The sequence below is a fragment of the Molothrus ater genome, chromosome 12, assembly GCF_012460135.2.
Source record: "Molothrus ater isolate BHLD 08-10-18 breed brown headed cowbird chromosome 12, BPBGC_Mater_1.1, whole genome shotgun sequence".
Taxonomy (NCBI): domain Eukaryota; kingdom Metazoa; phylum Chordata; class Aves; order Passeriformes; family Icteridae; genus Molothrus; species Molothrus ater.
In genome coordinates, this window is record NC_050489.2 from 21,116,579 (window position 1) to 21,128,704 (window position 12,126).

The following is a 12,126-nucleotide window of genomic DNA, read 5'->3' on the forward strand; positions in this document are numbered from 1 at the left end:
TAGGAGGTATTATTTTTGTGTAGTCTTTCTTTAAATGGAGTTCTGAGGAAGGTGACAGAAGGTCTGCTAGGCAACCCAAATCAGAAGAGAAAATTAGGAAGTGTGAGGAACTTGACACCCACAATGCAATTAACACATGCTGTCCCTCTGGAGTCTTACATTTGTATTGAATCATAGAATGGTTGGTTTTAGAAGAGACCTTAGAGGGCAGGAGCCCAACTATGACCATTACTGTATGTTTAGTATGCGAGTTTCTGCAGACCAAGTCCAATTTATCTCCTGCCTTGGCCTTTAATTGCAGCTTTAAGACAGGAGAACATTGCTATCTGCTTTCCCTTGGACACAGCTGCAAGATATGATATGTTGAATTCAAGAACATTTTTAAGGATTTCCTGTTGTTTCCTTGTGATGTTTATCAAATGTCTAGAGCCAGTGGAATGATGTTAAATGGAGATATATTTTTCTTTTCCCCCTCCCTCACCTTTAGGTGTTCTTCACACATCAGTTGTTCTCCTCACAGAGATGTGTGAGAGAAGCCCAGACATGCTTGCACACTTTAGAAAGGTAAGTGTGAACTGGTAATATTGCAAAGTTAATATTCATGGCCTTCTAGTAAAATCATTACAACTGTTTGGGTGAAGAATTTAATGATATTGTCTGTTTGCTAAATTATTTTTTTAATCATTAAATGTGGGAATTTCATGTGTATCCAGGCCTAATCCCCTTCACTGAGTGGTTAAGTTACAAACAATCAGTCTTAAGATTGTGCTGTAACTCATCCTAGAGTTAGATTTAAAGTTGTCTTTGATGGTCCCTTAGGTTTTTCCTCAATCCTTCTATCTAATTGCATGGTGACACTGGAATCACAAATGAAGTAAGCATAGAGAGTAAGATGAAAAATGGAAGCTTATACCAACACCTGAATGCCTTAACCACAGCCAAACAGTTATATGCACTCAGTTCAAAAACACCGATCTAAATTCTAGTTGTATAGATACCTCATGCCTGATGCATACTATGCTACACAATTTTCCATTTTAATTTAGGGGTTTGAGAGTCACTGTCACTCTTCCTCCTCTGGTTAGGAATGTTTGCTTCCCATCACCCTCCTGACTTCCTTGTGTTGTTTGCTATAATCTGCTGTATTATTGCCATGTGAAAGACTACCGATAGAAGAGCACCTGAAAATTGCTTTGATTGTCATTCTAAATTCTTGATCAAAAAGGAGAAATTGAACAAAGCTGGTAGAACAGAGCAAGCCATTTGGTCCTCTGAAAAGTCTTGAAGGTGTTTGTTTATTTGCATGCCCATTTACTTTCTTCTTTGTCTGTATCATTAGGGATTTAAAACTGTACATTCTTTGGTGCATCTTAGCATTTTGGCATGCATCTTCCCTTGCCTTGCTTGTAAATGTCAAAGCAGGAAAAAAAGTCAGATGAGGTTCATTTTGCAGGTACCATCCCTGCTACTAATTGCTTGGTTAATGTGATAGCTATGGGAAAAGAGAGAAGAGCTGAGTGCACAAAATTTTGTCACTGGGGCATTCTTTCTAGCTATTTCTTATAGTTGTTATGCTATGAATGGTATAACATTGACCTATCCCTAATGCTTGCTTCATCTGTTTTGTCCCTTTTGTCTGTTTGGAATCCTGCTGAGTTAGAATGAAAAGGTAAGAGTTAATTTTTCTAGATGATGCATGTTTGCCTTGAATCTGTAGATGTTTGTCCCTTGTGAGGCAGTGCCTCTGAATGACACAGCTGTGATTGATGCCACATGCTTAGATCATCTGTACTTGTCTAATGCTCTTTGTGTGCTGGTCTTGTCACTAAATCTCTTCATCCATGGCATCTCTGAATCTCAGTTGCGGCCTTCTGCGAACATCAACTTGCTTTCCTCAAGCCTTCCCTCATTTGAGGAATTCTTGACGGATTTTTTTTTTTTTTGTGCCTGTGCAAGTTGTAGCCCTGGGCTTTGTGTTTTGTCTGAATCATGGGGCAACTTTGGGTAATTCCCAGAAAGGAGCAGGACAGACAGTTAACTGCCTGTGAGAGGCTGTAAAGGCTTTCTGTGCTGCAAGGAGCTACCCAGTCCAACTGCAGTGCCGATAGTCTTCATGGGTGTAATTTGTTCTTTCCGGAAGATGGGGGCGGGGGTGGGTGGCCTTCAACCAATCTCCACGGCTGTAATTTTTACCTTTGTTCTGTCCTCAGTCCTGATAATTCATGCATGTTGGAAGGCAAAGCAAAGGTGAATAAGGATTCCAGGAATGCTCCACTTGTCTGTTACTATGTCTGGAGGGAAGATGTTGCAGCACCCTCCTGTTTCCTCTTTAAGGCAGATACAGGAAGTTGAGGGTTAATTTTGTGTGTTTCATGAAATGCATGTTTTCAGAGGAGTTTGTAGTTCCTGAAGAGCAAAGGTAGGAACAAAAGGAGATGGCAGGGAAACTAGGCTGGTTTTCTTTTTACACTATACCACAGATGTAGATTTACTACTTTGAAGACACAATATGGTGCTCTGGTCCCAGCTCAACTGTTTCTAGTTGTGTCTTGGCCAAGCTGGAGGTATTCATAGAGCATCAGCTCTAGGTGTGCAAGTTGAACTTTGTGGAAGAATCCAGAGACTGACTTGCTTTCAAATACAAGATTTGTTCTTGGACCTTGCTTCAAAGCTGGGGTCAGGGAAACAACAGTGCCCTAATAGGACAACTCTCTTCTTCGCAGCTTGTTCCCCAATTAGTTCGTATTCTGAAGAACCTTATCATGTCTGGATATTCACCAGAGCATGATGTGTCTGGGATCAGTGACCCCTTTTTGCAGGTAAGGACTGATGCAAACAGTGACTGATAGCTTTAATTCTAGGACTCTGTTTTGAGCCTTATGTGTGATGAGGGGGTTACCACCACACCTGTGTTGATTTTAAGGCTTCTTTGGTCTTCCTTTGAGCTGATTGTGCAAATGCTGTTCATCTGCCCTAGTGAAAGACACCTGCTTTAGTTTAACCAGCAGTTGTAGTGCTTTACCATGTTATGTGACAAAAGAAAGAAGCAGCACGTATTCATTTTGGAAGGCTGTGCCTGGTAGAGAGGGGACTCTGAACAGTTCTGGCTAGTGGGAAGAAAATAAGCACAGCAGAAGCCTGTTTTTGTTGATAAAGTTCTTACCTGGCATAAGCATTTTGCTTAAGAGTGGAAATCAGCAGCTTCTTTTGCTTTTTTGCCACTACGACCCTATGTCAAACACTGCCATCCAAGCTTTTCTTTGCTTTGTTTTATAAAATAGGTACGAATCCTGCGGTTACTAAGAATTTTAGGGAGAAATGATGATGATTCTAGTGAAGCAATGAATGATATACTTGCACAGGTAAGGTCTGCAAGGTTGATGATTGGTTGAAACTTTCTCTTAGTTTCTTAATAATTTAGGTTCTGCAGCACTAGTGAGGATACAGCTGCTTGCCGTGCTGAGTGAAATTTTGTTGAAAGAGATGAATATTTACAAGTGTGATGCTATTTTGTAGGGGTTGGTTACTTTTGCTGCCTGTTCTGCAGAGCAGCACAAAGGGGATCTGCTTTGAATGCATTGAAGTTATTTTGTTTCCTTTCTGCAGGTTGCCACTAATACTGAAACAAGTAAAAATGTGGGAAATGCCATTCTCTATGAAACTGTGCTGACTATTATGGATATAAAATCTGAGAGTGGCCTGAGAGTAAGTTGCCTTTGCTGTGGCCTTTTCTTTTTCCTAGGATTGTATTAGAGTAATTTGTGTGGAGGACATGAAGCAAGGTTGTTTCACTATAACACAGTTCTGCATCTGGCTCTAGATAAGTCTGTAACCTTTGCAGAAAGGGTGCTTGTTTTGGAGGAGAGAGGGTGTTTGGATTTCTTAAAATAAAAACGAAAAGGCAAAATTTCCTGCAGAGTGCGTGTCCTGAGTGCAAGTGAGAGCCTGTGATGCATCCCTTAGCGTTTCCTCTGCTTTGGCAGCTTCTAGAACTCTTTTTGGCTAAGAACCGCAATGCTAGTTTTGACATGTTGCCTTTGAAGTCATCGTGAAATGATGGAGATAACCAACAGCCCTTTTAGATCATTGATCTTCCCTAACTCTTTCTGCAGGTCTTAGCCATTAACATCCTAGGCCGTTTCTTATTAAACAACGACAAAAATATTAGGTAAGTTGTACAAAATGTGTTTTGACAACACGCAATTTAAAATATGTGAGAAGCAATTACACAAAGATGATGCTGAAGTAAAGCCTTCCAGGAGACCATGTTGGGATCACTGCTCTTGGGGTTAGTGTGGCTGTTGAGCTTGCTTTTTTCTTGGTGTGTTCTTTTCTCTATGCCAATCTTATCTGTGGCCCTGCCCTTGTTAGTTGATAAGTTGGAGGCATGTTACAATTTCCTGTGGTAGCTCGCCTGTGAAGATAGGTCAGGAAGTCCCCTACAGGGTTTTCATTCATTACCAAGTGCAAGAGAATCCTATTCAGTTGCAAGATAAGACTAGGTTTGGGGCAAGGGGACAGTGTCTGTGCATACAAATTAAATGGTTCCTGTCAGCTACTGATGATCTTATGTCCTGTTTGCAGATATGTAGCTTTGACGTCATTGTTGAAAACTGTGCAGACAGACCATAATGCAGTACAGCGACACCGAAGCACCATTGTGGACTGCCTGAAGGATCTGGATGTCTCCATTAAAAGGTAATCAGATTATCAGTGAAACAGACTCTTGAGATTGACAGTCTGTGGAAAGTGAGCAGAGCAGAGGGGAAAATTACAATAATCCTGGGGAACTGTGAGTGAGACTACTGTGAAGGTATAATACAGTTCCATAATTCAAACAAGATAATGAAGATATACTTCTACCTTCTTTGGAAAGCTGCTGTTACTATTCATGGGGGGAAAAAAATTCTGTTTGCCTGAATTTTTCCAGAATGCAATATCAGTGGAGATTAGATTTGTGTGCTCTCAGCAAGATGGAAAGCCTCTATGCACTATGATTATGATCAAAGCTACTCTGATTTACTCCGTGTTGGTTTTCTTTCCCAGATGAACGGGCAGTGCCATGTTGTCTTGGAGCAGTGTTAAGTCATCCAAATAATGTATTCTTAGATGTATTATGGAGTAGTAGAATTCAGACTTAATTGATTGCTCAAACAATTTGTGTACAAACCACATCCTTTTATCATTCTTGGTGTTCATTTGTCATTTAAGTAGTGTGTTGCTACTTCTCTGGGCATTGGGAAAGCTTGCAACCTTACTTCTCACCAGAGAAATACTTTGTCTTGTACTCTGTCTTAATTTCTTCCAGTTTATTCTCATTACTTCAGTTATGTTCCTTTTACTCATGATAGTAACTCCCTCCTGTTTCTGTCACTTATGGAAATTCTTGAACTGTTTGGTCTCACTTTGCCCAGCGTATGTGGAAGGCTGCTCTTCTAAACTGAGTCTTTCAGCTTCTTGATTTCTTGTTCTTTATTTCAAAACTCTCTCCTCCTCCTCATTATTCTTTCTGTAACTGGGTTGCAAAGAAAGGTCTGGGCTCAGTGCAGCATACAGCATGCAGTGTTGGGGACAGCAGCATTTTTCCTGCTGCATTTCATAGAATCTCTCTGCTACAGGCCAGAATTCCACTGAGCACTCATCATGTGAATATGCCCTCAGAATTGCTCAACCTCTTCTTTTCCATCTACTCAAACTGATTAGATACACCATAGATCCTCATTCTGATAGTCATTCTTCAAACTTATGCCCATCTTTGAATCAGCTGTAGATTTTTTTAACAGCTCTTCTCAGACTAACATGTGTAAAACAGGAAAAAAAATTGATTTGTCTTGCTTCTGAAACTTACTTTTAACTGCTATGTACTGGGTATCATGTAATCTCTCTTTACAGTTGCAAACTATCCCAAACCACAAATTTGTATCTTAAATGCTGAGCAAGCCAGGCTGCCATTGTTTGGTGTCAGAGGCAGCATGGGGCTCGGTTGTGGAACAGCAGAGCCTTATCTAGATTTTGGGTAGAAGACAACAAAAACGTTTTATTGGCACTTGCTAGGAAAACACAGGTAGGCTACAAACAACTGAGCTTCATGTCTGAGTGCTGTTGGAGGATGAAGCCTTTGAGTGATCCATCAGCAGAGCACAATGTTGCCATGCTGACACTCATGCTGCTGACAATGCACTGTCTTCATTGAAGCATTATATTGACTGGATATATGTCAGAGTCCTCAGGCAGCAAGCTTCAAGGACTTGAGGGAAGGACATGATATCTGCTTTTGGTTATCTGAAGCACGGCTTCTGCTCATCATCTTGTAACTGGTGCAGTTCATATTTGGTCCATGTAGCATAATTCAGAATGGCTTTGCCATTTAATTAAAGCCTTTTTTTTCTGCTTGATTTGATTAAACTGCATGATTAAGAGCTTTGTGACAGGAATGAACCATGTAATATGACTGAAGGTAAGCAATATGTGCTGAGATAAATGCCTGGTATGAAGACAACATTGTATTCCTGCACAGCTGCAGTATTGATGCATCTGCTATAAAGTGACTGAAATATTAAACATAAACAGGGAAAACTTGTAACCCAGTTCGGACAGGTATAAGGGAGTTGGGAACTGGGAACTAGTTGGGAGGATGGAAACAGTTCTAATAATTGTGTAGGTCATCAGCTAAACACAGATTTAAATGTTAAAAGGTAGCAATTTAGTTTGGTATTTCCAACCTAATTCTGAATATCTCTGTATTTTTTCAGTCCCTGGGTACTCGCTGGGTAAAAAGCAAAGTAACACATTTACAATTCACCATTCTGTAAAAATCCTAATTACGATAATAACTAGGAAAATGTAGAGAAGTAGTGCTGTCTGGATGTTCTCAGATTTTTGAGAACAAATAGTGTGTGCCCAATTCCATATCAAAATTCACTCAGGGTTATTTAGCAAGCCTGTTCTAATGCATTTGAATACAGCTGTTGCAAAGTTGTGCAGAAATCAATCACATCTGAAGTTAGTAGTCTTCATTCAAAAATATGGCAGAAGAATGAGACACCTGTGCTAAAGTCAACTACAGAAGCTTCAAGTAGAAGGGTCTGGGAGTAGCCTCTGAGCTCTCAATGTGCACGAAAAGGAATAGCAAGGAGCTAGTACTCTGACTAGTTGTGGTGTCAGCAGGTCTGTGCTGAGGAGGAAAAAACAATACCAGGGTAACTTTGGGTTCTAGAAATCTTGTGCTACAGTATAAGAAGCTTTACTGTATCCAGTTTATCCAACTGGATACAGTAAAGCTTCTCAGTTAATATTTTAAATCTCTACTGTATTTGAATCCCTAATATATGGAATTGGAAACAGGTCTGTTCTGGATCCCTGAAGGTGGAGAAAATATGCTGTGGCATGCTTTAATTGTGACAGTTGTTGTGGCATGCTTTAATTGTGTCAGTTGTTGTGGCATGCTTTAATTGTTACAGGTGTGTGTCAGAAATGACCAGTATTTAATTACACTTGGACAGTTAGACTTTAATCCTGTTGGACTCTGGCTGCTGAAAGATATTGCTAGCCTTAAGCTATCTTTAACATATGGATAGATGTTTCTAGAGCACCCCATAGCCCCACTCCCCCTTAATTTTTTGGAGAGTGGATATTTGTCTGCTTATGAACAAAAAAAAATACTACGCATTAAATGGGAAGGGCTGTTCTCACAGGATTAGTAAGTATTGATCTCCTCTTAATTAAAAGTTAACTGCATTTTTGTAGCTGGATTTGGGTATTTTTTACTTCCTTCACTAGGTGAAGTTACTTGATTGGTTTTCTGTCTCTTGCCCTAGGCGTGCAATGGAACTGAGTTTCGCTCTTGTTAATGGGAACAATGTCCGTGGAATGATGAAGGAGTTACTGTATTTCCTAGATTCTTGTGAACCAGAGTTCAAGGCAGACTGTGCATCTGGAATATTTCTTGCAGCTGAAAAGTATGGCGTTGTTTTACTTGCTAATAATTTTTGGTACATCCTCGGGATTGTGAACACCTTTCGTGTTGTTTCTCTCCCTGCTTGTTCCCAAGAGAGAGTGTGTTGATTCATTTCCTCTCTGTTCACTGATTTATGTGTGGTTTGTCAGTTGTAGCCCTCCCTCAGTATTGGTGTCCTTCCTCACAAAGCAGTGGGCCAGGAAGTAACTGAAAGGGGGAGTTCTGATGATGCTGGGTTTCTTTCTGGTGTTGAAGACTGGCAGTTACTGTTCTAACTTGTTTTCTTAATTTTGTCAGATATGCTCCTTCCAAGCGCTGGCACATAGACACAATTATGAGAGTCTTAACAACGGTACGTGAAATTGCCTCTCTTGTGTGTGACTACATAAAATTTTCCTAATTCTGGAGAAAGTTACCATCAAGTTGGAGATGTTTCTAAAGGCTGGCAGATAACAAATGCTAAAATACATAGAGGAAGCGTACTTATGATTAGTCATATTTACTGAGTTTGCATATTTCTGACTGGCTGCCTTGGATCACTGAGTGATTTTTTTATTTTTTTTTTAGAAGAACTGTACTATTTCAGAAACACACAAGAGTAACACTGTGTAGCAGTGTTTCTACTGCAGTAATCACAGTAGCTTCTAAGGACAGCTCTTGTAGTGTCTGATTCCAATATACAGTCCTTTCAGAGGAGAGTGAATGCAGCCTGGAATGACTTGCAAAGAGAAAGGGGGTGAAGGAGTTTCTTGGAATTACTCCAAGTTGAGTTTATCAAAACTTTTTAATGAAACCGTGTCAACAGCCTTCTAGTTCACCTTCTTTGGGTTTAATTATTACTCTTTTATCTGCTTGAATTTATCTGTAAACATCACAGCTGAGGTGGAACTGGAGCAGTGCTTTGGCAACCGAGGGAAGAGATCTTGGTAACTTGGGTAGGCAGTGTGTTCTGTGAGGCAAAGGAATTAGAAGAGATTTATCAGTATGAGTGTTCAAATTTGAGAAGTTCAGCAAGAAATAAGTTGGGCTGGGATGCTCTTTTGTCACCTTGAAACAGAGAGAAGTAGTTTTGTCTGAAGTGAGGATTAATTTCTGTCAGAAGGTTGGCTGTGAGAATTGTTCTCAGATTACTTTCTCCAGGAGAGTAATTGCCTTTTCTTGTCTGCTAGATAAACCACTCATAAGGTTGTATTTATTTCTGCACTCTATCCTCTTGCAGTTTCAGGGTATCTGTAGTGTGGATTTCTCTGAGTATAGCTTCATTTGTTGGTAAATGTACTGTCCTGTACTTCTGCCCCCCTGAGGTTGCTCAAAGTCAACCATAAAGTGCTCATGGATGAAAGGGTTGATTTGTATTTCCAGATGCATCAGGTGGTTTTGTGAAGGGTATCACAGCTGCTGAGTGTTACTCTAAGAAGGTCGATAGTAAAACCTAACAATTGTTCTTGCAGGCAGGAAGTTATGTTCGTGATGATGCTGTTCCCAATCTGATCCAGTTAATAACTAATAGCGTGGAGATGCATGCCTACACTGTGCAGAGACTCTACAAAGCCATCCTTGGAGATTACTCCCAGGTAAAACCAAACGCAGCTGGCTTCAGTTTCTTTGTAGTACTGCAGTAATTATGCATGTTTACTAAGCATCTCAGGGAAAGTCAGCATCACATTGTCTGGCTCCAAGGGAGAGACTGCTGAGCAGGTATGTCTTCTATAAATTCGTGTTCTTTTTAGTTTCTCCAATTCTCTTACGGAATTCTTGATTGAATCAGATATTCCTCTTTCTTCTGCTGTGGAAGGCTAAGCTTGCCTCTGGAAATGCGGATGGTTTAATTTATCATGCAGGCATCTCTTAGCTTTCTCTGGTTTTTCTTCCAACAGCAACCCCTGGTACAAGTTGCCTCCTGGTGCATAGGAGAGTATGGAGATCTTCTGGTGTCCGGTCAGTGTGAAGAGGAGGAACCAATACAGGTATGCCTTGGGAAGGAGCTGCAACTGCACACCTGGCTGAGGCTGGACCCACTTGGTGCTGGCTAGGTGAAGGGAGTGCTTTCAGCAGTTCCCTAGCACTGATGTCCATGATGGTAATGGACCCTGGACAGGAATCTCCTTCCCCTGCTGCAGGCATGGACTGTATAAATACTGGACGTGTGGAGTGTTGCTACAACTGGCAGAATGGTGTGGTTTTAGTGCCAAGTGATTTGAAAGAAATCTGCTAGGGTCTTAGTGTATTTCAGTGATAAACCTGCTCTTCAATGTGTGAAACAGGAACTGTATTTTAAAACTCATACCATAAGATCTCCACCTGGATGCGTGTCTCTCACACTCTGAACATAATGTTACAGGCTCAGAGTTGCAGAGGAGTGTGACATGGCCATTAGGCAAGAGACAGGTTTTTACAGTATGGTCTGGAAGGCTTGCTGTAACCTCCTCTCTGTCTTAGCCTAACCTCACTGTACCTTTTCAGGTAACAGAGGATGAAGTTCTTGATATTTTAGAAAGCGTCCTGATATCTAATATGTCCGCATCTGTGACACGAGGCTATGCTCTCACTGCCATCATGAAGCTTTCCACAAGGTTCACCTGCACTGTCAAGTGAGTACCCTTTGGTGGTACACTGCACAGGGCTTTGTTGCAAATATACCGACGTCCGCTGTCTTCAATAGGAGTATTCCTTGAACGTGTTCTGCTTTTGTGATTTACAAGAGTCATCATCTTACTTGTTGGCTTTTACAGTCCTCCTTTGCTCACATGGTGGAAATGTCAGCTGTGGGTACTGTTTTCTCTAGGGATGCCCTCTGCTGTGTGGGAACTTAATCCATTCTGCTGTTTCTTGAAAACTCCTTATTTTCAGTGGACTATTTTTTCTCGTTCCTTTTTTGGATGCTGGAGAGAAAAATAGCCTTGTTTCCTGTTGGACACTTCTCACTGTGGGTAGTTGAGCTTTTTAATGCTATACCTAAGGTGGTGTATTACTCACCTGCTGATGCTTTTGTGAAGGGACAGTTCATATATGGATGATACATGGATACTGCTGTTTTACATGAGTTATGTGGACTCCTGTTGAACAGAAACTCAGTATCATCTTCAGGATGACACATGCTAATCCCTTGCTTATTGCTGCTAATTCCATGGTGTGTTTGTTTTCCCTTGCCCCCAACAGTCGCATTAAGAAGGTAGTTTCCATCTATGGCAGCAGCATTGATGTGGAGCTGCAGCAGAGAGCTGTGGAATATAATGCACTTTTCAAGAAATATGATCACATGAGGTAAGTGCTGATAGAGATTTGGTGTTTGAAAAGGATCATTATCTGCTCTGATCTCCTGTGGATGACAGTGTGCTGTGAGAACTTTGGTGATTTTTGTTAAGGTTACAGAGGAACTAGAATCCCTTCCCTTCTACAGGCTTAGGGAGCGTTTTAAGGACTTAATGTATCCTGTGTTACTGTTCTGTGATCAGAGATTGTCTGCCAAAGAATTTGTCCTGCTTTGAGCCTGAGCCTGTCGGGTGCTGGGGGGAAGCAGGAGACAGGAGGCCTTGTTTGTCTTTTAGCTATCAACTAGTGTATTTGCACTAGCACAGAATGCCAGGGATTGCTTCAAACTGTCATGCAGTTTTGCAGTTCCCCTGTGTTGGAACTTAAGGGAAAAGACAGGTTCTCCTGTATATATCAGCTCTTGAATGTCATAGTATTTGGATTGGGATGCAGGAAGATGGCACAGTGTAACTATGTCAGCTTCTTTCAGGCCAGCACTGCTTGAGAGAATGCCAGTAATGGAGAAAGTCACCACAAATGGCCCTGCTGAGATTGTACAGACCAATGGAGAGACAGAGACAGCAGTACTGGAAACCAAACCTCCACCCTCTGGACTGCAGCCTGCTAACCAGGTAACAGAAACTGAGCCAGGATAAATTTCCACTGCCTGTCAGACCACGATCCAGCCTGTGCCTACAGCAAGCTGACACCATCTCCCTCGCCCTGTCTGCTTCTTTGCTGTTTCTGACTGGTGATGATTGTATCATTGCTCTGCTCTGATGGCTCTAATGTCCAGAACAGGTGTGTGGGACAGGTCATTGTAGGCTGAGGAGCAGGGTGGGATTGTATCAGTTGGTTATGGTGCTAATAATGCCAAGGTTGTGTGTTTGATCCCCTTATGGGCCATTCACTTTAGA

At 41.3% G+C, this 12,126-nt stretch overlaps 1 protein-coding gene and 1 non-coding gene across 3 annotated transcripts in view; both read left to right on the forward strand.

Annotated features, from left to right (window-relative positions):
* Positions 1–12,126, forward strand: part of AP1G1 (adaptor related protein complex 1 subunit gamma 1) — a 37,878-nt gene that overhangs the window by 17,375 nt on the left and 8,377 nt on the right. For both annotated transcript variants that reach the window (XM_054516113.1, XM_054516114.1), the window contains exons 6-18: positions 488–564; positions 2,724–2,819; positions 3,282–3,362; positions 3,607–3,705; positions 4,113–4,168; positions 4,585–4,698; positions 7,818–7,958; positions 8,255–8,309; positions 9,409–9,531; positions 9,835–9,924; positions 10,421–10,548; positions 11,117–11,221; positions 11,700–11,841. In XM_054516113.1, coding sequence (XP_054372088.1) covers positions 488–564; positions 2,724–2,819; positions 3,282–3,362; positions 3,607–3,705; positions 4,113–4,168; positions 4,585–4,698; positions 7,818–7,958; positions 8,255–8,309; positions 9,409–9,531; positions 9,835–9,924; positions 10,421–10,548; positions 11,117–11,221; positions 11,700–11,841 — 1,307 coding nt within the window. The remainder of the gene's footprint in view (positions 1–487; positions 565–2,723; positions 2,820–3,281; positions 3,363–3,606; positions 3,706–4,112; positions 4,169–4,584; positions 4,699–7,817; positions 7,959–8,254; positions 8,310–9,408; positions 9,532–9,834; positions 9,925–10,420; positions 10,549–11,116; positions 11,222–11,699; positions 11,842–12,126) is intronic.
* LOC118691482 (small nucleolar RNA SNORD71) lies at positions 6,096–6,182 on the forward strand. The gene has a single exon (XR_004981010.1). It is a non-coding gene; the product is annotated as a small nucleolar RNA SNORD71 (small nucleolar RNA).